General features: G+C 43.4%; 1 protein-coding gene across 11 annotated transcripts; it reads right to left on the bottom strand.

Moving 5' to 3' along the window:
* Positions 1 to 322: 322 nt before the first annotated feature.
* Positions 323 to 27,456, bottom strand: ccdc141 (coiled-coil domain containing 141). Of its 11 annotated transcripts, none has more exons than XR_003294973.1 (27): positions 27,372 to 27,456; positions 27,108 to 27,264; positions 25,370 to 25,586; positions 23,685 to 23,807; positions 23,079 to 23,306; positions 20,358 to 20,454; positions 19,385 to 19,509; positions 18,852 to 19,016; positions 18,301 to 18,780; positions 17,917 to 17,996; positions 17,178 to 17,307; positions 16,508 to 16,624; positions 15,122 to 15,457; positions 14,247 to 14,453; positions 13,214 to 13,390; positions 12,872 to 12,994; positions 11,800 to 12,003; positions 10,062 to 10,235; positions 9,757 to 9,906; positions 6,946 to 7,086; positions 6,349 to 6,537; positions 6,045 to 6,228; positions 4,363 to 4,475; positions 3,487 to 3,654; positions 3,076 to 3,374; positions 1,496 to 2,477; positions 323 to 982 (listed from the first exon to the last, which is right to left on the bottom strand). XR_003294973.1 is itself a non-coding variant. In XM_026295874.1 (27 exons), exons 4-27 carry the CDS (start codon positions 25,484 to 25,486, stop codon positions 1,571 to 1,573), a joined length of 5,034 nt encoding a protein of 1,677 aa, XP_026151659.1. In that variant the 5' UTR covers positions 25,487 to 25,551; positions 25,627 to 25,777; positions 27,108 to 27,264; positions 27,372 to 27,456; the 3' UTR covers positions 323 to 1,570. The 11 variants fall into 11 exon arrangements, 10 of the variants coding, with proteins under 10 accessions (XP_026151659.1, XP_026151656.1, XP_026151655.1 ...); XM_026295874.1 differs by adding an exon at positions 25,627 to 25,777 and having other exon boundaries at positions 323 to 2,477; positions 25,370 to 25,551; XM_026295871.1 differs by having other exon boundaries at positions 323 to 2,477; positions 25,370 to 25,777.
* Between the last annotated feature and the right edge of the window lie 521 nt (positions 27,457 to 27,977).

The following is a 27,977-nucleotide window of genomic DNA, read 5'->3' as shown; positions in this document are numbered from 1 at the left end:
TTCAGTAAATGAACCCTTCACCTTCAAATGAGTGAACTTTCAACACAACAGACCTGACAGACAGCATATTAAAATATCAGTGGATTAAAGGGTTTTAAAAAGAACATTAAAACCCTTTAATTCTTAAAGAAAAACCTATCTGGCTTCTCCAAGGGTTTTCTATTGCCAAAAAGAAGTTTTCGTTAATCTAATTAATGAATCTAACACTAATAATATTGACTATCAAAAGGTTTGATTATTATACTGAAGCTGGGGATTAAACCCAGACAATGTCAGAGCTAAAATGTGTTGTACTTTGCTGGTTCATTGATAACAAATCATACAGAGCACAAACTTTATTCAACATCTGCATATTTCAAACTACATTACAATATTTATCAGCTGACACAGAGAAAAGAGGGGGGAAAAAAATGTATGTTTTTGTCAATGCCTGCCAGTTATCAGGATTCATCATCTACTTTACTCAGATCTGTAGTACAGATCCATTCATAACTGACTGTACTGAAGCAAGTGAGAAAACCTCAAGAGGAAGGAATCATGAGAACTGGCTCTCAGCTTTGAAACAACTCATCAAAATTACGTGTCCTGGTGTGGACTTTTAATGGTGGATATCCACCACATTCTGGTTTGTAACAGAGCGAGAATGCAAGGCCAAGCCTAGGACCAGAACCCGATAGAGCTGCAGGTTAGAGGCGGTCGAGATCCTGTTGGGGAAAAGACTTCTTACAGTAGAATCAGGTAGAGCAGCCACAGCAGAACACAGAGCATGCCAAACCAGGTGTGCCAGTCCACAGCGATGGTGTCCCACACTTCGACCACGAGCCACTTATCTCCACCGTTGCTGCTCTGACCTGCTGCCAACCATGGGCCGTCATGGCTGGCCTTGTATAACCCACCATCAGGGATGAGGGAGAAGTATTTACTGTCCTTGCCGTCCAGCACTCGACCTGGGCCAATGGCAGATACTTCTCCATCTTTAAACCTGGAGTGACCATGATGACATGTCAGACAGCACAGAGCCTCATTCTGAGCCCGGGGGGGGGCCCATAACACCTCTGACTGCATCAGCACACAGTCACGCTAAACACTTGGGCATTAAAACCATACAGAAATGTGGATGATGTGATTTAGTCTGACTTACTCCTGCAGTGGTCAAGAAGTGTATTTCACTGTCTGCAACAATAACAAACTGTTCATGCGCAAAGTTGTGTTAATTACTAAGCAATAAGCAAACAACTTAGAATGGGAAAATATTATCAAACGACAATGTAACCACAAAAATGTAATTTCATTGCCATGCCACAGTTGAATTCCCTTTCTTTGTTGTGTATGTGTTGAGTGGCACAGGACACACCGTAATGCGTAAATGTAATAAAGTGTAAATATGATCTGATTCAGACACGATACAAGCACAGGGCACATGTTAATGTAAGTGTAGTGCAGTTAATCTCGTAAAGCATGTGTGTTATTGTGAAGCAGGTTGTATGCTACCCACCAGGTCAGTGTGGGCTCTGGTTGTGTCGTCACCTCCACCTCCAGCATCACTGGAGATCCCTCCATGAGGGTTGCTCTAGACAGAGGCCTGGTCAAGCAGGGGGGGGGCAGGTTTAGAGGCTTTTCCCTTGGGAGGAGACTCTGCCTGGGCTTTGGGAAGAGGGGGAGCGGGAAAGGAAGGCCCTTGGATCTGAGGAGTAAGCCTGATCTTCTCACAGATGGCCATGGGCTGGCAAATATCTGGGTCTTGGTCTGGAGTTAGTAGATGAGATGGAAGGCAAGGGGGGGTGACATGCAGGTTAGCCTGCTGAGCCAAAGCTGGGGTCTGTGGCTTGGGCTGAAGGGGAGCAGCAGGTTTTGCAGAGCTACTGGGGGTCATGCCAGCGTCATGCACACACTCCTGGGTATGAGTGGAGGTCAGGGACTCATGGAGGGAGGAGACTGTGTGATGGTTCTGCTTGCTGCTGAGTCTGTCAGTGCTGGATATACTGATGTTGCTGATGCTGCTTGGCCCTGGAAGAATGGCTGTATGGGCATCCGGTAGAGCCTGGGAGAAGGGGCTTTCCTTCTGTGAGATGAGAGAGCGGCGAACCTCTGCCACATTGCAGGGACTGTCTGAAGGCAAGGGCTTGCAGTGAACAATTTGTTGGGACTTGGAGAGGGGATCAGCCAGCGGCAAAGTCTCACGTTTAAATGTGACATTTTGGGTGTTCTTACTCTGAGTAGCTGTACTGCTCTGAGGGTGGTTGTACTGAATATTGTGCTGTGTTAATTCGGGGCAAAGTTTAGAGGGGCTTTTATTCTCAGGGACATTGCTGTTCTTGTTGTACCAACTGTCTGGAGTGTTGCTTGAATGGCCCAGGTTAGGTCCACTCTGGGAGAAGTTAGCTGTGCTGGACTCAGAGGTCCTGGGGATGGTGACCAGGCCTGGATCAGGAAATGTTGAAGGACTCTGGACAAACGAACTGGATTTTGATCTGATCCTAGAAGACATACAACAGGAACAAAATGTGGGTGGAGTTTTTGTTGCATACCCTCAATGGTTGTGTCCTGTTTCTTGTCTTACTCCAACACTGAAACAATGCATTATGTTAAATCATTTTAAGTATCAGTCAGTCAATCAGATTTATTTAAATAGATGATGGCCAAAATGATTTACAGAATCACAAGTAGAACAGCAAAATGAAAAATAGGACATGACACCATGAAGTTTAAAACAGACCTGTAGAGAGCTGTCAAACCAGGCTAATACATTTTAGTAACATCATAATGTTTCATAACACTTTTACGTTCACATATTTTAAACTTGGAGTCTGTGTTTCAAGTAACAGCCTTTTTTTTGCTGGAGGACGATTTTTCTTGTTTGATCAAACTTGGTCTATGAGGTAATTGGTGAGGAAAAACCTTGAACATCATTAACCTTGAGCCCATCCAACCAGGACACTAACTGTGCCAGCCCTTAGTGCCCACTATCAGTGTTGGACCAGGTTCAAGATCTGGTGGAGAGTGTGACACCACGGGAGGGGAGACTGTTGCAGCAGCACATTGATGGTGTTACATATAGAGGCAATGTTCACATACCTGGTGCTGGTGGGAGGCGTTGGACAAGCCTGTCTGGACGCCCTGTGTTGCCGAACTGCACCCATAGGAGAACCAGTCCCACTGTGCTCTGACTGGGCATGGAACTGGTGGCTGAAGTGACTGATGTGGGAGCTGAAACTAAAACCCTCCTCAACGTCTGATTGGACTGTGTTGGACTCTGGCGTCTCTGCCAGCGGAGGCAGGGAAATGTCATCAGGTGACGGACACTCATATTCATCAATGGACAGAGAGTCGTCCACCAGGTCGGTGAGCTCGAGGGGGGACCCACTCTCCTTCAGCTCGGACAGCACCGGACAGATTCAGATCAGTGTCAGTTTCACAAAATTTCTATTCCTAAATAATCAATAAACATTTTATAGTGGTTTGTGTGATTTTTTTTTTTTTTTTTACCAGGTCAGCTGCGGTCTGTGTGCTGCTGGGATGTGTCTGCTCCTTTTTCATCTTCGTGTTTTCCTCCAGGTTCTCCCACTTCTCTTCATCTTTCTCTTGGGTTTCACTCTCTCTGCTCCACTTTGTCTCTCCCTCTTCCTCCTTCACCTTCCCTCCACCATTCTGCTGCTGTTGGATACACCAGTGATATTAGTGTGCATTTAAACATCAGGTAAGGTCAGTCATCTGCAGATTATGTTATGTGACATCAGTTTGTAATGGCAACAGATAGATGTTGACCTGTTTTAAATAGCTATAGCAGCTGACCCTCTGATGTCAGAGTAAAACTAGATCTAAATGACTCCTTTAACTTTATTACAAATTCAAAATACTCTCCAGCATGAAAAAAAGCAACCCTCAAGCAGCGTAGTGAAAAGGAAGTTTAAAAACCTGAGTCAGATGACAGATACAAGTTACAGGAGCCCAGCTCTATGAACCCCTATGGACCGGAAAGATGGATCTGTACCTGTGGTTGCAGCAGGACATCCTCAAAAACTGGGTGAGATTTCAAGAGAGTGATTAGTGAGGAAGATCCTCTGGACGCCCGTGTCCTAAGCTGCTTGTTAATTTGATTACCGATAACACATCGCGTTGCTGTTTGTGTTCTGTCTCACACTGTCAGCTGGGTCTGCTTGGGTTAGGTCTGGTTGACCTAAGATAAGGTTTCTGCTTTTTGAAGATTCAGTTATACTTGGGTTGTGTTTTGCATGTAGTGAATGTCCTGGATTGAGGTGTCCTGGAGGTCTGAGTCCAGACATTAGAGGGTCTTCATCTAGTGATCAGTAATAAAAAAAAAAAAAACATTGGACATACTGTGATTCATCGCTGCTGTGTTACCTTCAGCTTGGCCTCCAGCTCCAGCAGTCCGTCACTCAGCTCTCGGATGGACGTCACCATCTCCGAGTGTTTGCTGACCGTCTTTTCCATGTACCGCTGCCCCTCCTCAACCCCTGAAAAATACACAGTCTGGTTTGGATCAAATTCAGGCTGGTGATGAACGGAAGAGAAAAGAAGGAAAAACGTTCTGACTCACAGTAGTTTCCATTTTTAAGTTTTTCTCACATCTTTGATTTTGCTGAAATACTGGACAATATTCAATTCAATTCAGTTTTAAATGTATAGCGCCAAATCACAATACAAATCATCTCAAGGCACTTTACAAAAACTAAAACTAAAAACCCAACAAATCCCTTATGAGCAGCACTTGGCGACAGTGGAGAGGAAAAAACTCCCTTTAACGGAAGAAAAAAACCTCCAGCAGAACCGGGCTCAGTTTGGCCGGCCATCTGCCTCGACCGGTTGGGGTGAGTGGATAGAGCAGAGAGAAAAGAACAGCAACAATAAACAACAAATAGACACTGCAGGTTGGTGGGACCAGTAACTGCACATCAGCGATATACAGCTCCAGGACCAGGGACACCTGCAGAAGGTACAGAGAGAACAGAGAGAGAGGGAGAGAGCACAAACTAGGGGAGAGAGAGAGCACAAGGTTAGTGACATTCAATGGTGGAATATATATGTGAGGGGGGAGGAGAGGAAGAGAGAGGAAGGGAAGGGGGGGGTTCGGGTAGGGGAGCTCAGTGCACCGATGGTCCTTGGGCAGTCTAGGCCTATAGCAGCATAACTAAGGGATGGTTCAGGGTTGCCTGAAGCCAGCCCTAACTATACACTTTGTCAAAGAGGAAGGTTTTAAGTCCAGCCTTAAACGTACAGAGAGTGTCTGCCTCCTGAACCCAGGCTGGGAGCTGGTTCCACAGGAGAGGAGCTTGATAGCTAAAGGCTCTGCCTCCCATTCCCTCATGAATGTAATCATTTGAGGAGTCTCTTAGGGAAAAGCTTGTTTGGTAGCTGACTTATGACAAGACTCACAGATATACACCTGGCTGAAAGGTTGGGAACCTCTGACTGAATCCTCAGCTATGCATGGTGGCTCAATTACAAGAGTCGAGGCATTGTATGAAAACTAGTAAATAAAAATAAATGTAAACATAAAAATATTTAAGTCATGTGCTTGTACTTCAAAGTTAAACATAAGTACAGCTTTGTTCAAATGTACTTAGTGCTGACTGTCTGAGGTCCAGTCAGGCAAAAAGTCAGCAGAGAAGTGTAAACATCAATAATGTTTAAAACACTTGTTCTTTTCCTTCTGGAAAAACAAAACTCACTGTAACATCCACTGATACATAATAATCCAGCTGAAGTGAGTACAGTTTTTTAAATTAGTTTTTGGGCAGTTTTTTGCATTTATTTGATAGGACAGTGGAGAGAGACAGGAAATTAGGGAAGACATGCAGGTTATATGACAGCCGGCTCAGGGGTCGAGCCGGCGTCCCCTGCATATATGGATAGGTGCACTACCGCTACACCACCAGCGGCCCCCAGTCAGAGTACAGTTGAAAGAAGATTGCACAGGTTCTTTCCTTCTGAGGGGACAGGGGGCGCTGGACAGACACAGGGTGGAAACCACAGCTGTCTGGAGAATAAAAGCAGCTGTTTGGTGTTGTACTGGTGTTCCTCACCGTGCAGTCTGAGCGCCAGTTCACTGATCTGACTGATCCTCTCTTCCTGCTGAGGAACCGTCGGCCAGATGAACCTCTCGAACTGCTGGTAAAGAACAGAGACAGCTTCTGTGCTGCAACACGCTGAAGAAATCTTCCCAACACGTGCGATGGTCACACTTGCCTCCTCACACCAGAGCTGAAACTGGTAAAGCAAGCCGATCGTTTTTTTATATTTGACAGGTGTGTAAACTCCTCAACAGTTCTCCTGTAGATCTGACCTACCACTAACCACACAATAAAACAGTGAACCAGTTTTTATCACCTCTTCCATGGCTTGCTGCAGTCTGGAGGTCATGTCCAGGGTTTTGAGGTGTTCACTAACGCTTTGTTCAAACTCTCCCATCTGTCTCTGCAGTTCGTTAACAGTGTGCTCCCTCTCCCTGGCAATGCCCCCATCCTTGACCTCTGACCCCAGCCGGGATGTCACACTCTGCAGACGTTTCCTGAGCACCTGCAGGATCAGGCGGAGCAGAGCATGATAGGTTGTCTTTCTGAGCTCCACAGGTGAGACTGTTGACTGATACAGACTGTTGTAATTCTGGCAGTAAAGACATAAGAGATGCTGTGATCCAGCAACTTTCAGAAATTGCTGCAGGTTAAACTGGACCAAACACTTCAAGGGCTGACTGGCTCTGACACACTCAAAACAATCAACCTGTAATGCAACACTGTGCAGTAGACTGTGCTACTGTCTCCAGTGAAAAATAACAACTGATGTATTTATCAAAATCCCACCATTTTAGGTGTTGTCTGGGCGAAGCCTTTTGTAATGAACACAGAGGGAACAAACCGATGCCAGATGTGACTGCTGCCATGCTGCTGTTTAATTTTCGGGTCATACCTGATAATTAGGTCATACCTGCAGCTTCTCCTCGCACAGCTCCACCTGGTGCAGCTGGTTCCTGATGGCCTTCGTGTTCCTGCTCCTGTCGTTTCTCTTCATGTAGTTAAATTTCAGGTTGCTGAAGCGCTTCTTCAGCTCCTTGAAGGAGTCATGAAGCTGAAAAACAACACATTAGAAGAGCTCATCACATGGTGTTACCTAGAGAACGTCGTGTAATCAGATGTGTGCTGCAACTAGTAAATACTAATGGATTATGTTTCCAATGAAAAAACAACAAAACATCAATCTGTATGTATGGTAATGCAAGGGGGTCAGTCCACTTTGGTCCGAACTGTCTTAACAACTTTGGGCAGAACTCCTGGCTGCCATTTGGTCAGCTTGGTCTTACATGTAACTGCATGAAGGTGCAGCTTCGATAACATTATTTTTAGAGTCTAAATGCAGTGTGACATTTCTGCCTGTGCTGGAGGAACAGCAGTGTCAGATGTCGGCGCTGTCAGCTGAGGACAGCTGAGAGACAGTCACCACATGAAGCCGCTGAAATCAGGGCTGAAGGTGGAGGGGGAATAAGGCTGTTGCTTCACAGGTTGCCTGGGGATATTAAGGAAGAGTGAAATAGCAAGTTTCATTGAAGCTTACCCACTATAAATAGGTACAGGTGTAGCAGTATCACACAAGGTAACAAGAAAAGCAGCTACTAATAAGGCCCATGAAGATCTGCAAAGAAAGTTGAAAAGTACCATGAATCAAAAACTTTCAGTTCAATGAGTGGACTCTGTGATGAAGTCCTGTTCCACTGAGGTTCCTTTCCTTTAGAACCAGAAATATTCTGAATGGCTCTGATGAGAATAAACATCAACACAAGCAGAATCAGTACTCAACAACAACTCAACAATCAGTACTCATGTTTTACTAGAAAACATCTCATTGTGTTCCAGCAACATCTCACTTCACGTGGCTCAGCAGTGTGGCTCATAGTCATGCTGGGCCTCGGTTCTCCTCAATGCAGTGTTCAGGCGTCCCATTCCTGGACTGTGCTCTGAAAAGTGACTGCTGACACCTAGTCTGTCTCTGTCCAGATGGAGAATTTTCACCCCTCTTGTCATCAAAGGCTTCCCATTACACCTGGGCCTTAACAGCTCACACACATCATGGCAAGTTTGCAAGGGCGCAGGTCAAATATGCTATTAGACAGGACTGCAGACCCATTGGGAGGATTCGGGACTCCTGATTCCTGACTGTTTTTCAGCTCATCAGCTCCCTGATTTGAGTGTGCAGTGTTAAACCTCACTCATGAGGACACTTGAGTGGATCCATTTTTGAACAAAGTCTACACTACCACTTTTCCTAAGGTGTTATGCAAAACCTTCAATGTAGCAGAGGAGGACAGTTAGCCGATGCAAAGGTGAATGTAAGTGAAGCAGGTCTGAAATAGAAGTGTTAGGACACAATTCAATTTTCTAGCCGCTCCACAACAGAAAACCTGCATGCAACTTCAAAAATCTACACAAATGTCAGTGACAGCGTTAGAATAAGGTGGAATACTTTCTGAAATATCTGTAATTGGACTTGATTTACTCTGACAGTACACGGAGTAACTGATGTGGTACTTTGTGAATCTCTGATGGGCACCCCAGCTGCTAGTGACACGCAGAACCATGTGCATGATGGGAAATACCCGCTGGCTGACATGGTTTGTATTTCTGATCTGTCCAGCTGACACCCTCCCTCTGTCACTCCCGCAGCAGCTGCTGGGCCAGTACCACCAGTGAAACCAGTAAAACCTTTATAGATTTTACTCACCACAATCTTTAATGGACCAAGAAAATTCTAATTTCAGCAAATACAGGCAAAACTGGTCTTGCTGACAAGCACAAACCACGACAGCTACCACTCTGCGAACAGACTTGTCAAAAGCCAGAGGGCCGGGTCACACTAGGAAGTAGGACAGCCCCTCTCTAAGGTTGATCTGTGCTCGTTTCATGTCACGTTGTAGTTCTGGATCTCCCAAACATCAGTAACACTTTTCAGGAAGTTAACTGTAGAACAAGGGACCCACAAATTTTCCCAAAATCCATAACGGAAATAATATGGTTAAAAAGGATTAATTAGTCTGACTGGTCTGAGTGTCCTGACTGCGCAACCAAGGGCTCAGAATCAGACTGGGTGAAGTATGGATATTTATAGAGTGAGTGAAACAGCCCCCTCTGCTCCTCATACTGCTGAACAACAACCTCTGCCAACAGCTCAACCCCTGACCAACCATTATTCCTACATGAGCCTGACAGGGACAAAAGAGCTTACAATAAAGTGCCAAGTAATCTAGAGCAATAGATATTTTTAGAGATCATCAAATTGTTTTCTGTATCATTTTAAACTGGAACATCTAACTAAGAGAGGTAGAGATTCAGACTAAGAGAAACTGATCAGAACTCTAACCCTGAACTTATTCTAAACTAAACTTGTTAAGCTCTGTATTCTTTTCTAGTTATATTATCATATTGTTTCTATTTCACGTTCAGATTTCAGTACATTTTACAAGTGAAACTAACAATACAATACAAAGTTACACAAAGAAACAGTGACAGGCTTAAGTTTAAAAATTCCTTCAAATCAATACATGAGTAGTAACAGATAGAAACCACAAACAGTTAATCATTGAAGTTCCAACAAAGCAGCCCTGAAAGGTTCTGGGACATCCAGCAGCAGTTTTCAGAATGTGCAGCTGAATGTCAGTGAAAAATAGTAAAAATGAATATTTAATGGTCTGATAATCAGAACCAAATAAAAAGTATAGTCGTAAGGCAGAGCAACCTGTGGGCTCACCTGGATGATGTCATCGCTGAGCTGTCGGGCCAGCAGCTCTCTGCAGAGTCTCTCCTTAAGTGGTTCTGCTTCCTCCAGCCACGAGGTGCAGAGAGAGTCCAGGGAGAGAAGACGATCCTCCAGCTGCTCCACTCTGAAACATGTGCTACCCTGAGAGAGGTGGAGAAAGAATTCAAATACTTACCTGAGTACACAAGTATTCTCAGCTTCCTGGAGTCAAAGGACAACAGGAAAGGTGAAGCTGGATTTAACTAATCTCAGCCTGATGGTGAGAAGGAACGGAAAGCAACTGTTGTGTGTCGTACACTGTTCTGGAGGGTGATGCAGATGTCAGTCGTCAGTGCTGAAATCATTTGAAACAGACTCTGGATCTGCTGCTGCTCCTCTCTGTGCCACCTCATCTCAGCCTCACTTGATGCACAGAAACCAGTTGATCCAGTTAAAGGGCTTCTGGGGTCTGACTGGAGCAGCACCTCAAGCTGGATACAGAAAACAACACTGAGATGAAAAATTATTCACTTACACCACTGCCACAGTTCTATAATGTCACTGGGAACTGGCATCTTTTAGATTCCTAAAGTTTTCACTACATGTCCACAGAGTGAAGCAGTGAAGGTTTGGAATCCTGGGCCCGTATTCAGAAAGCTTCCTGAGCCTAAAAGTTGCTCCTTGTGACGAAACCCTAAAAAAAATTCTTAGAATTATGACGTTTTCTTAGAATTTCCCCTTAAATTTAGAACTAAATCTTAGTAAAGATAAAAATGATTCACGAAACATCTGAGCCCTAAAAACAGATCCTAAGATAAAAACTGTTAAGAGCAGAGAGGAGGACTTTTAAGAGGCTTAAGAGTTTCTTTAGCAAAGGACAAAATGGCTGAAAGAAGTCATTGTCTCCAAACTCTGAACTTGAGCTTCCTGAGCCTAAAAGTTGCTCCTGGTGACCAAACTCTGAACCATTGTGAGTTAATTAAACTCTACAGGTTGGTTCACGATGGGATAATGTTTGTGGTTGAACTTATTAGAGATGTGCTCACATCCTCCACCCAACGTAGTAATGATAATAATAATGAACACGATCACAGCCCTGAGGTAAAAATACAACAGCAGTGATGACTTGTGTCTGTCACAACCTCCCATCAGCAGAGTGATCACACAAACTGCTGAAACATTTTCACAGCCTCATGTAGTGACACAGAAACCTCCTGGTTTCAGTCTCTTCTGTCCAGTTTGGTTTTCTTCTTCTTTTACTTCCTTCCATCTGTCTTGGATTGTTGACTACATGCCATCCAACAGTGCAGCTTAGACAGACAGTCCTGCAGTCATGTTAATTGGTAAAAGCTGAGCCATGTTGCTCCCATCAATCTCAAATGGATTATAAGTAATAAAACCAGTTTGGTAAATAAATGTAAACACTTAAATATAATAACTACTGTGGAAACTGGTAAATACATTTTTAACATTTGTCTGTTTTAATTAACTTTAAGATATTTGGCCTATAACAGGAACTTTATATAAAGTAGCCTGTGTTCATGATTATACAGTTTCTTTCTACAGACATTTTATGATTTCACTGTTCATCCTATTATCATTTATTCTATTTTCACTAAGAGACACTTTAAGACCTTTACAGATAGTTTTTCATCAACCAATCACAGTCCTGAAATACTGCCTCATCCCTAGCAACAGGATCAACCACACCTCACTAAGATAAAGGTCTTTGTACTTTCCTTACACAGAGCTCGTCTGAGACGTTTGCTAAACCACTTTTAGTCCAGGACTCCCAGCTAGGACCTTTTAGGCTGAGACAGGAGCTCTCTAAGAATTCTAAGAAGCTTTGTGAATACAGGCCCTGGTCTCTGCTGTGGAGCAGCTTATACTCTCATTATTAAAGGTATAGCAGACACGTCCCGACTGTCCCCTGAAATTTTCTGCAGCATTTCACCATTTTAAACGTTGGCACAAACTGGTTTAGTGATCATCCTTGAACTAATTCAGGATCAAGACCTGACAAACTTTTCAAAAATTCATCCCTGCTCCAGTGACCTGTTTGGCTGTGAGGTGAAACCTGCTGGTCAGATCCAGGATCAGTTTGGTCTGCTGGATCTTTTTCTTCACACTCCTCTGGAGCTTTAACAGCTCTGACAGATCCTCCTGTTTCACTGCTCCTCCTTTCACCTCTAGCCTGTCCTGGACTCCTCTCAGAGTCTCCCAGCTCTTCACCATGTACTCCACCTCAGCTTCCAGTTGCTGAAGGCAAGAAGAGAGTGAAGTGAGTCAGTTATCAGCTTCAAAGGTTTCACTAGTCCCAAGGGTCACAGTGCCAAGAACTCCCATTTCCACCAAAATCACACAGTGAAGTCATCACAGTCCCCACAGTTGAAACAACCTCGATTTTGAAGTCCCATTAGTCTATTCCAAGCAGTCCAAGTTATTCTGATGGTCCAGACTACTACTACTGGATTCCTGTACTATCAGTCATGCCTGTAGTTGAATGGCTCTAAAAATCTCCAAATTGTCCAAAGGTCCCAGTAATCCCATCCCAAATCTTACACGAAGCAAAGTTCCCACAGTAAAAAAGGGAAAATTACCTCAAGAGGTCCATCCTCTGACTGTTTTCCCAGCATGCAATGGAGAACCAGGGCCTGTATTCCCAAAGCTTCTTAGAATCCTCTGAGAGCTCCCGTCTCAGCCTAAAAGGTCCTAGCTGGGAGTCCTGGACTAAAAGTGGTTTAGCAAACTTCTCAGACCAGCTGCTGTTGTATTTTTACCTCAGTGCTGTGATCGTGTTCATTACTATTATCATTACTACATTGGGTGGGAGATGTGAGCACATCTCTAATAAGTTCAACCACAAACATTATCCCATCGTGAACCAACCTGTAGAGTTTAATTAACTCACAATGGTTCAGAGTTTGGTCACCAGGAGCAACTTTTAGGCTCAGGAAGCTTTGTGAATACGGACCCAGGACCCCAAAGGTTCAAAGGCCCCAAAAGGTTTAGCAGACCCCTAAGAAAAGAAAACTGTCCCGAGCAGATGCAGCCACCCAGTCCAGAACTTTAAAAGTCACACACCCAGTCCCAGTCCCCCCCCCCTCGACAAAATCACAGTACTCACAGCAAAATGGGGTCTGGCCTGGTTAAACTGCTCCAGCAGCCTGGAGGTGAGCAGGTCTGAACCCAGATCCATCAGAGTGCAGGAGTCCAGCAGCTCAGAAACACAGTTCAGGTCCTGCTGGGTCTGAAAACAAACAGCAGTCCATTAGTACATGCAGTTTACTTGAGTAGCCTACATTATTTTGTTGCTGGATACAACTGATGAACTAGATATTAAAGGAAAATACACTTTTTATTTTGTGATGTTTAACCTTTATTTATCATTTAACTATAGTTACTTTTTCATACAAAACGACTGGATTTCCAACCAGTCATGTCTTCAGGTTTTTAGACTTTACCACACCTTGAAAAGTCTCTCCCGGTATTTCATGCAGTACTTGAAGTCCTTCTGCTGCGTCTGGATCTGGATCTGCTGGTGTCTGCGTAGCTCATTCACTTCCTGTTTGGTTCTGCCGAGTCGATCCACAGTCTGCTGCACCACCGACATCATGGCCTGCGGGTTTAAGCCTGATCCTGAGACCTGACACACACACAGTACACTAATTAATGTCTGATGTTATATCACACATTAATTTTTTAATTTTCATGACTCATAGAAATTTACTTATAAATCGTCCTTTTGTATGTTTGTAACTGTAACAACATCTCACTCTGATGTCTTGTAATGGCAGTTCATCTCACAAAGGTCAGTTAGTTTCGTGACATTTTCTGGTCAAATGCAAAAAGGGAGGAAAGGATGTGAGGAACAAGTAATAAAGGAAGAGAAATAAGAAGCAAGACAAAACAAGTAATAAAGGAAGAGAAATAGGAAGCAAGACAAACAGAAGCAAGGACATATGTATGGAAAGGAAGTAAAGAGGGAAGGAATTAAGGTTATCTGGGAACAAAGTCAATAAAACAGGATGGTAAGGAGATTAAGCTCAACATAATATGTTAATGTTTCATGTGATCTGGCTTCATGTCGTCAGTTTAATCTCATTTGACCTTACCCCATGTTGTGCAGGCAGTACGGACTGTACGTCATCTCATATGATTTCATGTCACCTCATCAGATCTCAGTTCAGGTCATCTAAACTAATCTCTGCCTAAAGAAATCTCATTTCATTTCCTCTAACCCAGGGGTCTCCAACCCTGGTCCTCGAGCGCTACCGTCCTGCTTGTTTTCCAGATATCCCTGCCCTACCTACTGCTGATTACCTGGATCAGGTGTGTTCAGCCAATCAGAAGCTGGAAGGACAGGGATAGCTGGAAAACCTGCAGCACAGCTGGAGACCCCTGCTCTAATCTCATGTCAAGTCACCTGATCTAACCTCATGTCTTTGATTTCATGCTGTGTCGTTTCAACAATGGTTAATCTGAACTGACATGGCAGTTACCATGGTAACATTATGGACATAGTTGTTTCCCAGTTTCTGAACAGCGAAGAAGCTCTGGAGCATTTGCTGCCAGCAGGTGTCCTCCTGCTTCTGCTTCACTGCAGCCCTGGAACTGGTGCCACTCCTGATGTGACTGTGACCATTGTCTTCGTCGTCCATGGATCTCCTCCTGTAGAGCTCTCTCAGTTTTTCCAGCTTGTCCTCCACCTGAAGAGGGGAACACCGTCAGCTAACACCACAGTTATGGTGTGCTCTGCTGAAGTTACAAAAAAAAGAAAAAGAACTTGGCCCTGCCTACTTCTGGTAATGATCAATAAGGTCTGTGAACACACCATTCATGGACGAGAGATGTTGAAATGCCACTACAATGGTAGACCCAGTGAGAGGGGACACAGGAAAGGTATGGGGAACTACAGATGCAGAGAAAACCAGTGGACAGCTGGGAAACAAGCAGGACAGTGGCCCTCCAGGACCAGGTCTGAGCACCCCTACATTAAAGCATCTTTATGTAGTGTAGTGGAAAATCTATTTTACGAACTTTACGGAGATGTCCTTAGCACAAATGATTGTTATGGCACCGGTTTGCTGTTGTTTTGTATTTCTGTCTTCTGTCCACCCTGATAATACTATCTAAAACTCATTATGCCCTTTGCTTCTCTCTGGCAGCTGTTGTAGCACTCTATCATGACTCTTTGCAAAGACATTAAAATACCTAAAAGACATTTAAGTCTCAGTTCATTCAGATTCTCCATAGAATATCGATGCTTCTCAAAATGTTGGACCTTCTGATAGACAGTGAAGTGGAGACAGTCATTGACTGAACCCAAGTAAAACCAGAAAGCGGAGTTGAACTTCACTGTTTGTATAACTCTGACCTGCTGTGCCGTCCTGAGGAAGACCACGTACGGTTGTAGCAGCTGCAGGTTTGAGTCAATCTTCCTGTTCAAATTCTGCAGCTCCTTCAGGACCAGATCAACTCGACCAATAAATTCAGGACTCAGTGAACCAGATAATACAGCATGTCCGGTACTGGTCCTGGTCTGCCTGCTGGAGCTGCCCCTTTTCAGTTGCTCTGTCAGGGCCTTCAGAGGGGACCGCAGTCTGCTGGGGCCACTGGGAGACTGGGCACAGGTTGTGATGCTCGGATCTGTGTGCAGTGTTCGGATCTGGTCCAGGATCTGCTTCATGATTGCTGCATCACAATCTGCAGACTAGAGACAAACAAGGGCATTATTGTCCCAGCAGTGAAAACACAGCCACCAGACTTCAAAATGCACTGGACCTGTGACCAAAACAAGATCCAAACTAATCCAGAACTCACAGGGAACTGGCTGAGCTGCTGGTTGTATTGTTTACTTCATCCCAGCATAAGCTGTAGGGATTTTAGCCTCTGTGACAGGATGATCCTATTCAGGGGAGTCACAATGAACTTCAACACACACACCTTCCAACACTATGTACTTGGAAAAACTACATAGGACTTTTACTGCTGCGAGGAATGTGGGACACTCTATAGAGAAATCGTTAGACAAAGGCAGTCTGTGTGAATGTAGAAGTTTTTCAGTAGCATCCAACTTTCTTTTTTTTTTTAAAGTTACTTTTTTGGGCAATTTTTGCCTTTATTGTTGATAGAACAGTGGAGAGATAGACAGGAAAGCGGGAGAGAGGGTTCGGGGAGATGCAGCAAACACAACAGCTGGTCTGGGAGTCAAACAGGCATCTCCATGTTTATGGATGGATGCGCTAACCGCTAAACCACCAGCATCCACCTTCCAATCCAGAAATTCAACATTCTCATCACAACATTGAGGCTGAGACATGCGACACCGTAATGGTGGAATTTTTGGCCAGAAAGCATAAATAGCTCAACAAGCTGAATGTTTGACATATGTACGTGGAAAATGTGAATTTAAAAGTAAAAAGGTTTTTTTAATAGAGCAGAGGCTTATGGCTTTCACTGTACTTTCAGTTTTTCCCCAAAGTATTTTCATAGGTTTTGTAACTTTTACTTTATTGGCTTTCAGTCACTGCATTTTTCAAATTTAACCGGTTCTACAGAATTTCTAAGCAGAAACGTTTACAGCCCTTTACATAGATCACAGGGTCAGAGGTGGGATCCCACAAAATTAAGAGCAACTTCTCTCCTTCTGTTCAAATGTGCTGAGCAAAAACACTTGGATTATTGAGATTTGACACAGCTGCAGAAATTTGACTGCACTTGTTTTCCTGCACAGTCTGTCAATAAAAAAAGTTGTGTGTACCTCAGTCTGTTTGCGCAGTTGCAGATGTGTGTTCAGAGCATCTTCAGCGTCACAGAGCCACTGTCCCTCCGAGCAGTGAGACAACACACTGCTGCCCTGCTCCACCCAGCTACACACCTGCAGCATACAGTCACGTTTCACTACAGGCCACACCGACTTCCATTCTTTGTCCAAACACCAGTGTAAGAGTTTACAGTACGGAGAGCTGCTTTTCAAACTCAAAAAGTATGTGAATACCAGTTGAAAATCTTTTGGTCAGCCTTTCCTTTTTTAATAATGGCACACACACACAGTCATGTCTCACTTCAGATGACTTCACATTGACCTTCATTTCCTAGAGATGACCCCTAACCTAACTCAGACTTTCAAGTCATAAAAGGAAATATGATAACTTTTGATTACTTGATTATTCATCCATAAACATCTAAGTGAGCTGCCCAGGTGCTGGATGAGCTTGGTTTAGCATCATGAGGTATGTCCAGTAGGAACAGTAGGGAGCCTCTAGGTCTGTGGCGTCTTGCTGGTATGAACCTGTGTCTGTGTAAATACACTCATGACTGATTTATGTTCTGAGGACACAGCGTCACTGTGAATGCAGATGAATGTCTCCACAACATGACACAAACAACCGCTGCTTAAAAAATGAAATGAAGCAGCAGGAAAACATCACCTTGCACATGAGCTGGTCACATAATGACAGCAGCTGTTGCCTCTGATTGGCCAGGATGGTTTGGTGGGCGTGGTCTTCTTGAAATTGACTTTCATTTCCCAGCATGCCCTCCAGTCCTACCATCTGCCTGCTGCCAAAGAAGAGGAAGACTTTAATGTAACACAAACACCCACCATAAAGGTTTTCAAACACCAGGCCAACACATTTAAAATTGCTTGTGACACCAGCAAACAATTCAGTGCATGAAAACAGAAATATCTATTTAATTAATATACAGCACCAAATCACAGTTATCAAGGTCAAAACTGACCAAAATGGTTGAAATGGTCACCACTGCACATCAGATTCAGGAAAGATGGGAGATGAGATGAGAGAAACTATTCACCCCCAAAGGGAAATTCAAAAGCTGCAGCATCAATGTCAGCGACTCCTTATAATCATGCTGTTTTAACTCACTCTTACAAAGTTGAATGGGCAAAAGTCAAAATGTGAGTTACTGCAGCTATGGAAACAGGGACAGTTACTGGATTTCTAAATTCTCCCACAGTTAAGGAGCTGTTAGCAACCTGATACAGGGCCCGAGTTGGCAGTTTATCTGAACTGAGTGACCAGATGTTAGAAAGGTCAGGGTCATGATGAATATCAAGATGGATGGGAGCTTCAAAAACTGAAACCAGTTAAAACAGCTCCAACATGAAACATGTTAAACAATAGTGCATTATTAACAGCTCAATGTTACCTGCTGGCAGCTGAAGCAGCTCTGTGCTCTGTGGTCTTGTCCAGTCTCATGCCCGGTACAGACAAGCAGATGTCTTCAACCTGGGGGGAACCACACTGGTGTTAATGCTGTCACTGAAAACTATGGTGAACAGTTTTCACCACAAATGTGAACAACAATCAACCCTTGACAAAGACCTATAAAACAATAATTAACAAATTACTGTTTTAATACAAGTCTCATCCAGTGACCTGCACAATCACACCCTGTACCTCCAGCAGCCAATCACCATGAATCTGCTCGGGTGTGATGTTCATGTCATTTTCAGTTTCTGTGAAGTCCTGGACCAGTAAGACTGAATCTGATTGGTGCAAGAGGCCTTCCATTAAACCCTCAGCCACATACCTCTGATGCAGGTCCAGGCTGAAAATCCCTGCTGTCCTCTGATTGGGATCCAGGCTGCAGATTTTTAGTCTCCTCTGAGACTGCCTTTGATCCTGGCTTTACAGGTGATCTGGCACCAAAATGAAGGTCTCTGATTTCCTCTGAGCTTGATCTGGACTGCAGGACTGATCTGGCACCAGACTGAAGGTATTTGGTCTCCTTTGACTGTAAATCTGACTGCAGGTAAAGTCCAGATCCAGGCTCCAGATATTTGATATCTAGTGATGTAGATTCATACTGTGAGTCTCTGGTTTCTGATCTGGATCCAGGCTTCAAATTGAATCTGGTACTTGACTGCAGGTCTGCAGTTGAAAGATGCAGCTCTCTGGCCTCTGATCTTGATCCAGGATGAGGATCTATGGGTTCCTTTGACCCAGCCTGCAGGTCTGTGGTCTCTGCTGAAGTGGATCCGCACTGTAGGTTCTGCAACAGATTCCAATCCTGTAATGACGAGAGTTGATAGCTTTGACTTTTAGGAAACAACAGAAATTTTTATGAGATCTGTCTCTTACTTCAGAACCAGCAAGTCTGAACTCTTCTTTCTTGTGGACTGTAATGCCATTCTCCACCTGTTGGAGCTGCAGCTTGACCACCTGGTCCACCCTCCTCCTCCGGGCCTGCAGCATCTCCACTAGTTCCTCCAACCTAAACACTATCCCCCTGCTGCACTGGGAACTCTGGGGAAAGGCACAGCAAAGTGAAATGTTAAACCACTACAAGTTTGCTTGGTCACTCTATAACCAGGAGAGGGCCTCACTGAGTGAGCAGCCAATGCTACTGTATGTCCTACTGTGTCTTAGTGTCTTACACAGCAAATGAATGCTTTGTACCAGTTTCATCAAACTGACTGTCTTAAAACTGAACAGTGGAAAGTCCTGATTAACCGTAACCAGGGTCTGATGAAGGCTCAGTCCAGGAGCCGACTGCTGGGTTAGTAGACTGGGCACTGAATACATGAAAATGGTGCAATGGAATGAAGAAAAACAACAACATAAACTAAATCTGGGAATGTTCAATAATGTGCAGCTCAGACACTTTCACTTTCCTCCTGCTCTTCATCCTGCAGAACTGCTCCTGTCCTCTGGAGGGCCTCGGTTCTCTGCAGCTGCCTGAGTCTCTGCAGCAAAGTGCTGCTGCTGCTTAAAACTTGCAGCGACTTCTGCAGAAGATCTGGAGGCAAAGCACAAACATACACTACTCACAAAAAGTTAGGGATATTTTACTTTTTCAGAATTTCAGAATGCACCTAAAATGCACTATAACCTTTACAGCTAAACTTAATTTGACCTTCTCTAAACTTTTGAATGCACATGTCCAACTGTTCAATGTTTCGGTATTTATTGCATAACATGGTGTTCTCTAACAAGGTGATTAACCACAAAAATCACAAGTGTCTGATCCATGACCATCGACCACTAAATGTTCTGGTTCAATGACATTTCGTATTTAAACATTCACATTTTTACATCATGAGACCAAGACGACACCTAACAATTGACAAGTTATTGAGACATTGAAATTTTTTGTTGTGGTATACCCACCACTGTTATTAGCTTTTGTTTCAATAAATTGTTTGAGATGAAGAAATTACCATTGCATACTTCTACTTAAATGCCCTATTTTTATGATATAATATCACTGTAGTATGAACTTTTTACATTTTCCATAAATTTCACCTGAAAGTCGAATATCCCTAACTTTTTGTGAGTAGTGTACTTCTATGGTGCCCAAAGTCAAGAGTGATTAATGAGAAACTACATTTGATGATCTTTTTCTCAACCACAACCTTCAACAATCAAGTTAGACTAGTTTGTTGGTGGTTTGAACCAGTGTGGAAGGTTTACATCAGCCCTTCAGACATGATAAATAAGTTTAAACTGGTGCATCAATAGTTTAAACCTATTGGTCTTATGTTTAAACTGTGGTATATCCCGGTTTAAAACCAGTTTGTGAAGTCAAGGTGCTTTTAATGCAACCAGTTTAAAATCAGTTACATTCCAACATGTAGCACTGGTTACCTCTTCTCATGGAGGCATACGTGAGCTTCACCTCCGTCAGTCTGTCATCATCAGCTTTGATATGTAAATCCTCTGCTCTGTCCATACTGACACCAAACTGCAGACAGACAGACAGGTTTTGGTGGTTTTTCTCAAATTGCATTGTGGACACAAACTAGAGTACAGAGAGTGCAAAAAAAAAAAAACAAAGGTCAGAGGCTAAAATTCTTCATGCAGGCCACTGATTCAGTGTTGCGCTTCCACAGTCACTCAACTTCCTGAATCTCCATTTCCTTCTTCCTGTCTGAACTCGCACTGCAGCCTCCCTTTGGATTTACACATTCAAGCAGGATATTACATAACCTGGCCTAGAACACCACAGCAGGTTAGACCTTTTCTGCTGCATGTTGCCAATACTTTCTCATAAAATACTGATGCTTTGTCTCGTAGCCTTTGACATTTCACCCTGACACCACAGGTACTTTAATAATATTAATAATAATAATACTTTTATTTATAAGGCGCTTTAAGAACAGCAAGAGCTGACACAAAGTGCCGTACACCAAACAAACAGACAAACAAATATACAGTGGGTATGGAAAGTATTTAGACCCCTTTAAATTTTTCACTCTTTGTAATGTACACTCAGCACCCCATCTTGACAGAAAAACACACCTGTCTCTATAAGACCTTACAGCTCACAGTGCATGTCAGAGCAAATGAGAATCATGAGGTCGAAGGAACTGCCCAAGGAGCTCAAAGACAGAATTGTGGCAAGGCACAGATCTGGCCAAGGTTACAAAAGAATTTCTGCAGCACTCAAGGTTCCTAAGAGCGCAGTGGCCTCCATAATCCTCAAATGGAAAAAGTTTGGGACGACCAGAACTCTTCCTAGACCTGGCCGTCCAGCCAAACTGAGCAATCGTGGGAGAAGAGCCTTGGTGAGAGAGGTAAAGAAGAACCCAAAGATCACTGTGGCTGAGCTCCAGAGATGCAGTAGGGAGATGGGAGAAAGTTCCACAAAGTCAACTATCACTGCAGCCCTCCACCAGTCGGGGCTTTAGGGCAGAGTGGCCCGAAGGAAGCCTCTCCTCAGCGCAAGACACATGAAAGCCTGCATAGAGTTTGCCAAAAAACACATGAAGGACTCCCAGACTATGAGAAATAAGATTCTCTGGTCTGATGAGACCAGGATTGAACTTTTTGGCGTTAATTCTAAGCGGTATGTGTGGAGAAAACCAGGCACTGCTCATCACCTGCCCAATACAATCCCTACAGTGAAACATGGTGGTGGGAGCATCATGTTGTGGGGGTGTTTTTCAGCTGCAGGGACAGGACGACTGGTTGCAATTGAAGGAAAGATGAATGTGGCCAAGTACAGAGATATCCTGGAAGAAAACCTCTTCCAGAGTGCTCAGGACCTCAGACTGGGCCGAAGGTTCACCTTTCAACAGGACAATGACCCTAAGCACACAGCTAAAATAACAAAGGAGTGGCTTCGGAACAATTCTGTGACCGTTCTTGACTGGCCCAGCCAGAGCCCTGACCTAAACCCAATTGAGCATTGCTGGAGAGACCTGAAAATGGCTGTCCACCAACGTTCACCATCCAACCTGACAGAACTGGAGAGGATCTGCAAGGAAGAATGGCAGAGGATCCCCAAATCCAGGTGTGAAAAACTTGTTGCATCATTCCCAAGAAGACTCATGGCTGTACTAGCTCAAAAGGGTGCTTCTACTCAATACTGAGCACAGGGTCTGAATACTTATGACCATGTGATATTTCAATTATAACTTTTTTGATTTTGGCAAATGGCTGCAATGACACAAAGAGTGAAAAATTTAAGGGGGTCTGAATACTTTCCGTACCCACTGTACATAAAATGAATAAGTAAAAATTAACAGTAAAAACAGTCCATAATCAATCCATCACGACGGTCCAAAGGCTTGAGTATACAAATAAGTTTTAAGTTGTACTTTGAACAAGGGTAATGTAGGGGCTTGTCTTATGTGCAAAAGCAAATTGTTCCATGGCCTCGGGGCAGCAATAGAGAAAGCTCTATCTCCACGGAGCAAGGATGTTGATGGTGGGGCTGGAAAACCCCACCTCAAACAAAACTGGCATATGGTCGGAAAATACTGGGTCACCAATCTCCAAGTTGAGCATGGGCAGGTCAAATGAAAAAACAAGGTCCAACGTATGGCCTTGTTTGTGAGTAGGGCCAATAACAGACTGCCCCAAATGAAAAGAATCAACAATATTTAAGAAGTCCTTCACCAAGGGTTTATCAGGGCAACACACATGAATATTAAAATATTAAAAAAAGAATGAGGACACAGTCGTAATTCGGCATAATCTCAGACAAGAAGTCAGAAAAGTCATTAATAAAATCCTTGTTATATCTAGCAGGCCAATAGATGACAGCACACAACACAGGATTAGACCGACCGATTTCAATAACGGCCAGTTCAAAACTGTGAAGTACATAAAAAGGAAGGCTGCTTGCATTTAAAATCCTCCACCCCCTCCTTAAAAACAACTGACATACCTCCTCCTCTGCCAGAAGTTTATTCATCTTTTTCTAGAAATTATACTTGTTAGTCACAAAGACCTGTTTCATTCCCTACATTTAAGAAGCAGGAGGAATTTGTCATCTGATTTATACAGTAGATTTATACTGGAAACCACAAGTTGGATTATGAAGTGTTACCCACGTTTCCCATATTTCTAGAAGCTTCCTACCTCCAGCACTTGGTGGTAAAAGTCTGAAGCCAGTGTCAGGACTTCCTGACGTCTTTCAAGAAGGCGGAGGAGCAGTGACCATCCCTCTCTCAGAGATGCCGCCATGGCCTTGTACAGTTTCTCGTCTTCGTGGTTTTCATTGTTCTTCTTCTGCTCCATAATCCTCCTCCTTCTCAGCTCTGTCTGTCGCTTGTTTTCCACCACAGCCAGCACTTCCCCCTCATGCTTCTGCATTAACAATAGTGGGGAAAACAAGGTTTATGTTGGTATTACAGGACAAATGGATTTTTATTGTGATATGGCACAACATAAATCCCTAATAAAACTGAACTGGTACATGCCTTGGTGATTATAAATCACGCAAAGTCATCAGTGTTTTAGATGTAGCATAGCCTTTATAAAAGTGGGATTTGTTTAACAGGCTGTCTTGATTAATCTCATTTTCTCTGATGACACACATGACAGACGGCATTGAGTTATAGAAATGAAACTTTGGCTCTTTATTTCTGTCTGCATGCAGTGTGTGCTGTTTGCTGCATACACTGGATGATGATGCATGATATGATGCAGCATGATGCCTGCACATCTTTCTGCCTGTGTGTTTACCTTGAGTTTCTCCATCAGCCGCTGATGTTCCAGGATCAGTGTCTGGTTTTCATCAATGTTTGATCCAATTTCACAAAGTCCTGGATGGACCTGGATCAGTTGGAGATGAACCAGAGACCCACTCTGTACACACAGACACACACACACAAACACAAACACAAATACACACACGAGGTGAAAAACCACAGCATTGCCACCTTGGCCACTTTTTGGATTTAGCTATTGTTAAGCTTTTTCTTAGGAAAAGCTTGGGATGTATCCCAGAGAAAAATGTTTGCATATGACTTTAGTGTCTCAGTTATATTCCTCGGTGAATATGCAGCTGCTGGTTACAAGCCATCACAACCTCATTATGACAAGGTTCCGGGGAATGAACTAGTCCAGCACAACAGTAAGATGCCTGGACTACATGGGAGCACGCCGTGGAGAGCAAGATCTCATGGACTGATCTCTGGCAGTCACAGCCACACTGTACTGTATCAGGTTCTTGGTCCCAGCCAGTCCATTCTCCACTGCCGTGAAGCAGAGGTTCTGGGGAAGGCTGATACAACTGGTGGCACAACTGGTGATGCTCAAGAGCTTTGCAGAGAGCATCTGTTGTACTGTCACCAGCTGCCAGAGGTCAAAACCCTTCAAGCAAACCATCAGCTCTGTCAGAGTTGAAGAGAAGCTAAGAAAAACACTTAGTGCAACATCAAGGCTTCTCAGCATGGACTGGGACTGCGACTTAAAAAACATGTCACCAATGCCACCCTGAGACCTGACACCACGATAGTGCCAGAGGCAACAAAGACGGTTCTTATGTTTGAGCTCTCTGTGCCATTAGTGAAGCCATTGCAGGAGGCTTCATTTGACAGAGATAATTTTGTCACTTTATTATTTTTGTTGTTTATATTGTTGTCTGTATTTCACTCTGTTCTGTTATGTTTTAGTTTTCCTGATCTTACCTGCATGTGTGTGAATGTGTGTCTGAACATGTGTCTGCTGGAGCATTCCTCACGATGATACAGTATCTCTGGCACGCTCCATGTGACACGTATAAAATATTTCAAAAAGACTGAGAATAGTTCCAGAAATTATACTTACCCACATCTGAGCACAGTGCAAAAAACACACTCACTTTCAAAACACTGACACACAACAGCTATTAGACTCTCACACAAACACACTGCTGACCTCCCCTTACAGCAGCATCAGTAAATAGTCTGTGCTATAAGAGGAAACAGCACATGGACAGAATAGCAACTGACTCGTATCTCCCAAAAGGGCCTCCAAAGGGAGAGGCTTATTTAAAAACCCGCTCAACAGTTTATCAGCTAAATGCATTTAAGGTAAACATTATAATATACTGTGATATATAATGTGATTTAATTTAATGTAGTATAAACTGTCTAACGGCTCACTGAAATTGAAGCTAACAAAATAAAATTGCTCAAACACTGGTGCTTAAAGCCAAAGCTCAGAGGTATCAAAACTAAGAATCTGCAAATTAGGCTCAAGCTGCAGCTGAAACTTAGCAAAGACTAAATTCCAATTACTGAGCCTGGGCCTTTATTTTCACACTGTGTAATAACTGCTGTTTAATATCCTGCTAAGAAGAACCTTAGGTTTTAGCAGCAGAGAGTTTGTAGCATGTCTTTAAGGCTTTGTTATTTCCTTAGAGTCAGAGCTGGTCACTTACATACCTTCAGGACATTAATGACAACTTGTGAGTGGGTGGCCTGGATAGCAATGGTGCTGAGGGTGGTGAAAGACCAAGAAGGCTTCATGTTCTCTTCCCTTCCTCCTCCTCCGATGAGCATCCTTCCTGCCTCTTGTCGTCCACACGTCACCAGTTGTGAAGTCTCCCTGGTCTTTGTAGAAAAGACTAAATCCGCCGTCAGACGTTTAGGGGTGGTAGTGCTTTAAAGATGATCATAGCCATGAACGAGTTTTCTCATACCTTGATACTGTTTTACTCATCAAAACGCTCTTCCCCACTTTCCTGAGCTAGTTTTTCTTGTAGTGCCAATGCTTTGACCTGAAGCTAAAACCAGTTTGTGTCTCCTTCCCACTCTGGTTCCCAATTCTTTAAATGCTGAGGGTTAAATCTTCTGCAAAACACAGAGGACTAGAAGTGAAGAGAACAGCAGAGGAAGTGTTTCCGAAGCATTGTAGGTCAAGATGGAACTAATTTTTAACAATTTTATTTACAGGTGGAACTAGTATTTGTTTTCATTACAGATTCAGCTGATGTATCAACACTTTCATATCAGTAGGAAAGTTATTTAAGGTGAGAAGCAAAGTGGTAACAGCAAATGCTAAGAAATGGTGGAAGTTAAAGAAAATGATCAAAAATCTGTCCAGTAACTAGATGAAGCACATCAGTCTTGATTTCATCACATAACATTTTCATCACTGTCATACAAAAGTACAGATATGAAACAACAAATGATAAACAATGTATTAAACTCAACCTTTTGTTCAGTCATCCGGTTACTGCAACTTTTAGAAAAATTACCGTATTGTCTGGACTATAAGTCAAATTTTTAACGCTCTAGCTCGTTGTGCGATTTAAATACGTTGTTTTCTGTTCAACAAGGCCATAATTTGCTAGACGCAACAAATATTTGTGTGCGACTTATAGACTGGAAAACATTTTTAAGGGGATGTTCCCTTTATTTTCCATTGGGTTGTGGAGAAGCAGACAGGAAAGGGGTGGGGGACACCGGTAACAAACCCTAACCCTAACCTGGACTCGAATAACTAACGCCATGCACGCACTATGGTTCATGTACATGGTGCGGCGCTTAAATTCATTTTAAAACATAAACTGGATTTTGTTCATGTCCAGCATATTATCATTCATAATGTTCAACAACACATAGTTGAACACTCAGCCAGGTGTTCATGTTTATTGATGTCTCTCACTGGTGCTCTCACTGGACCTAACATACCCAAGAGCTTCTTTGAACTCCTACCCTAACCCAGGCAAAGAGAAAATACGACCGAGTCTTGTACCTGCCCTGTATCTGTCTATGTTAAGCTGCCATGGCTGACCCCACAGGGTTACTGGGTAACTTTGTCAAAGAGCCAGGCCCACAGTCTCATCCACAGCTGCTGAATATCTGCTCCTCTGAATGAAATGAACTACATTAGCATAAGGGTGCTGGTGTAACACTGTTGGATTGAGTTCAGCACATGACACCAAGAAGGTTCAGTGTCCCGGCCCCCTGCCACCCCACTCAACAAACTGACTAGACCCAGCTAATGTCAAGTAATCTGCACTGCCTGCTGCTACCATGCTGCTCAAATCACCAAAGAAGAGCTGAATGTTTACTCAAAGCTACCTTATCTTAGCCCACTTCCATCCACATAACTACGGTAATTAGCATGTTAACTATGAGGGAACATTATACATTTGGATTCGCCCCAGTCACTCACCTTTGTTCGCAGCTGCAGAGTTGGCCATGTTTTTCACTGCCTGCTTAATGCATTGCCCTCTTATACCCATACAAGACTGATGTGCCAGCAGAGCCCCTCAGGCAACCTCCACTGCCTTTTCCTGCAATGTCCTCCTGTGGCTTCACTATACTGTGTTCTGTCCACAACACAAGATCTGGTTTAGATGAGTGGTAGCTAAGACCTGTTTTCTAAACTGCTACATACCTAACAAGCTTGTGCAGAAAGATGAGTCCAACACCGTACCTGAGCCACGATTGTGGGGATGAGGACGTTTCCCTGCTTCTGCTGCTCAGACTGTGGAGCCACAGACACACTAACGGGACAGCTGAGAAAAAGGGAGGTGGTAAAAATAGATGTGGTTTCCAGTTGGATTATCATGCCGCAGAATGATGGAGAGACACAAACAAACACTCCTCTCTCTCTCTCTGGGTGACAAGAAGCATAACAGTGAAGCTATACAAATACAGAAAAAAATATAATGTCATTGGTGAGCTATGATACTATATATATTCTATATGTTAGCACTGACAACAAATTACTAAGCAAATATGGAATATACTGCCAAAGGTGATGATGTGTAATGATATGAATTTTGTGTTCCGGCCTGGGACTTTTATTTTGATTAGTTTCCCGTTTTCTCCTGTGTGATCTTGGTTAACTTTATTTCTTGTTAGTTCATAGTTTTCACCTGTTAATTAGTCGTCGGTTCTGTCTATATATACCCCCTGTGTTTCTTTGTTCTTGGTCAGAGTATTGCATTATATGTATCACAACACGTTTGTGGAGTATTTTCCGTCCGTGCTAGTTTCTGTTTGTTTTTTGTCCGAAACGCTGAGTGGCGTTAAAGTT

This window comes from Mastacembelus armatus, chromosome 21 (genome assembly GCF_900324485.2).
Source record: "Mastacembelus armatus chromosome 21, fMasArm1.2, whole genome shotgun sequence".
NCBI classification, from domain to species: Eukaryota; Metazoa; Chordata; class Actinopteri; order Synbranchiformes; family Mastacembelidae; genus Mastacembelus; species Mastacembelus armatus.
This window is presented reverse-complemented; position numbering and strand designations above follow the sequence as displayed.

Bases quoted from the DNA above. Each gene is read 5' to 3' on its own strand.
- ccdc141 (XM_026295871.1), bottom strand. From the start codon at position 25,486: ATGCTCATCGGAGGAGGAGGAAGGGAAGAGAACATGAAGCCTTCTTGG. The intron at 20,455-23,078 runs GTAGGAAGCTTC...GTCTGTCTGCAG, and splicing joins TTTACCACCAAGTGCTGGAG to TTTGGTGTCAGTATGGACAG. The intron at 17,997-18,300 runs GTATGTGGCTGA...GGTTCCCCCCAG, and splicing joins AGCCTGGACCTGCATCAGAG to GTTGAAGACATCTGCTTGTC.